The sequence below is a fragment of the Eufriesea mexicana genome, unplaced genomic scaffold, assembly GCF_001483705.2.
Source record: "Eufriesea mexicana isolate 0111107269 unplaced genomic scaffold, ASM148370v2 scaffold571, whole genome shotgun sequence".
NCBI lineage: Eukaryota > Metazoa > Arthropoda > Insecta > Hymenoptera > Apidae > Eufriesea > Eufriesea mexicana.
Window position 1 is genome coordinate 1,062,755 of NW_016908756.1, and position 1,770 is coordinate 1,064,524.

The following is a 1,770-nucleotide window of genomic DNA, read 5'->3' on the forward strand; positions in this document are numbered from 1 at the left end:
TGCGATTAGATTCTCCGCTAGTTCTCTGCTGCGCGCGAGTTTCCTCACCCACCGGCTCATCATCTTCCACCGGTTCGTTCCTCTTCTTAGGGGCCCACCTTCCGTTCTCGTCCCTTCCTGCCCGATCGACGCCCATTGCTCGCTCACTGCTTCCTTGCACGCGAAAATCTTATTGCGAGCGACGCGATAAAACACTCCAAGGGGCTAGATCCTTCTTTCCTTCGAGACAGTCTGCATGGATCCTATGACGATCCTTGATCCTATGATCCTATGGTCCCCTGAGTGGTGAAACCAGAGGGAATATGGAGGGATTAAGCAAGATAAGTTTTGATTGTGCTTATTTATTTACTGTACTTAACGCTATATAAATGTAGGGCCATGAATATCCATATTTAGATAGTGCATGGGACAGTGAGGCCCAACACGCTTTCCAAGAATCTTTTCACGGCAGCGACGTCGACATGGTCTCTCTTAGCCATGACCAAAATATTGTGGAAGTGAGTGTCAGCGCAGACTCTGTTGACGATCGTTTGGACGGGTGTTGAGCCCATGAAATTGACGAAGTCTCGGAACACAGTGGACGTGGCCTTCTTCTCGTTCCACATATCGATGAATTTTTGTCTGGGCATCAGAGCCTCGATGTCATCGAGGAAGCCACGGATTCCTCCGGTGATCTTCAGAGCACGCACACGTTGCAGAGGTGGAGTGAGTTCCTTCAGGTGCAGAAAGTCGTTGACCTTGTTTGCCAGGCTGTAGATGTCGAGACCTGCGGCCTGTATGTAGTTCAAGATTTGAGTGAATTCTGGCATGGCTTCGATGTCTGCGATCAGGTTCCTGAATTCGTCTGACTGTAAGTACGTGACCAGCCGTTGGAACTCGGCATCCTCAGCGACGTATTCCAAGAGGATGGCGACCATGTCGTCCAGGGGAACGAGGTCCACTAAGTCCTGCGCCTCGTCGGCGAGGGCACCATTGCCTGAACGTGGCACTTGCCAGGCGTTCAGAGGACTGGTCAGGGCCAACACGGCTACGACTACGAAGCTGAATTTCAACTGGGCATAAAGAAAATAAATATGTAAGTGTCTGTGGAAAATTATTACAGCAGATGAAGATGAGAAGTATTTTAAATAATATCATGTGTGATAATTGTTAATAAATAGGCAGGACAAATTTTGTAAATGGTACTGAGAGTGATAATTATTAATAAATAAATTTCGAAAGTAATTTAAAAATTGGGAGAAAGGCGAAAATGAATTTTTGGGATTGCTGTAATATTATAAGAATATTTTCAATCATGGTTGTTCGTCTTGTAAATAATTTTTGTTCCAGTTTAGAACATTTCCTTTTGCTTTTGGTATTCGGAGTACAAATTATTGAATATTGAAGTGGCTTCAATGATTTTTATAAAGATTTCTAATCTAATAATTTTAGTTTATTCGAAGATTGGTATTCAGAAGTGGATTGAGAAGTTATTAATTGACTTACCATGTTGCTTGCTAAATTGTATTCGAATGTACAGTTATCGTAGACCGTCAGTGGTTTATATACTCACTCAGTACTGACCTATTATCCAAAACGATAAGATATTATCAGTCGATTTTCATAAACAATCTTGTAATTTTCGAAATATTCGGCATAATAAAGATAATATTTATTTACTCTTGGATTAGTTCCAGCGATTCAAATTGCCGATAACTTGGGTCATTAGAGATACTATCCGTCTAATATAGCAATCTGAACAAAATTATTTCACGTAGAAAGACAATTTTC

At 42.0% G+C, this 1,770-nt stretch overlaps 1 protein-coding gene across 1 annotated transcript; it reads right to left on the reverse strand.

Moving 5' to 3' along the window:
* Nucleotides 1-392: 392 nt before the first annotated feature.
* On the reverse strand, nucleotides 393-1,497 carry LOC108546058 (uncharacterized). The gene is made up of 2 exons (XM_017897976.1): nucleotides 1,486-1,497; nucleotides 393-1,052 (listed from the first exon to the last, which is right to left on the reverse strand). Exons 1-2 carry the CDS (start codon nucleotides 1,486-1,488, stop codon nucleotides 393-395), a joined length of 663 nt encoding a protein of 220 aa, XP_017753465.1. The 5' UTR covers nucleotides 1,489-1,497.
* Between the last annotated feature and the right edge of the window lie 273 nt (nucleotides 1,498-1,770).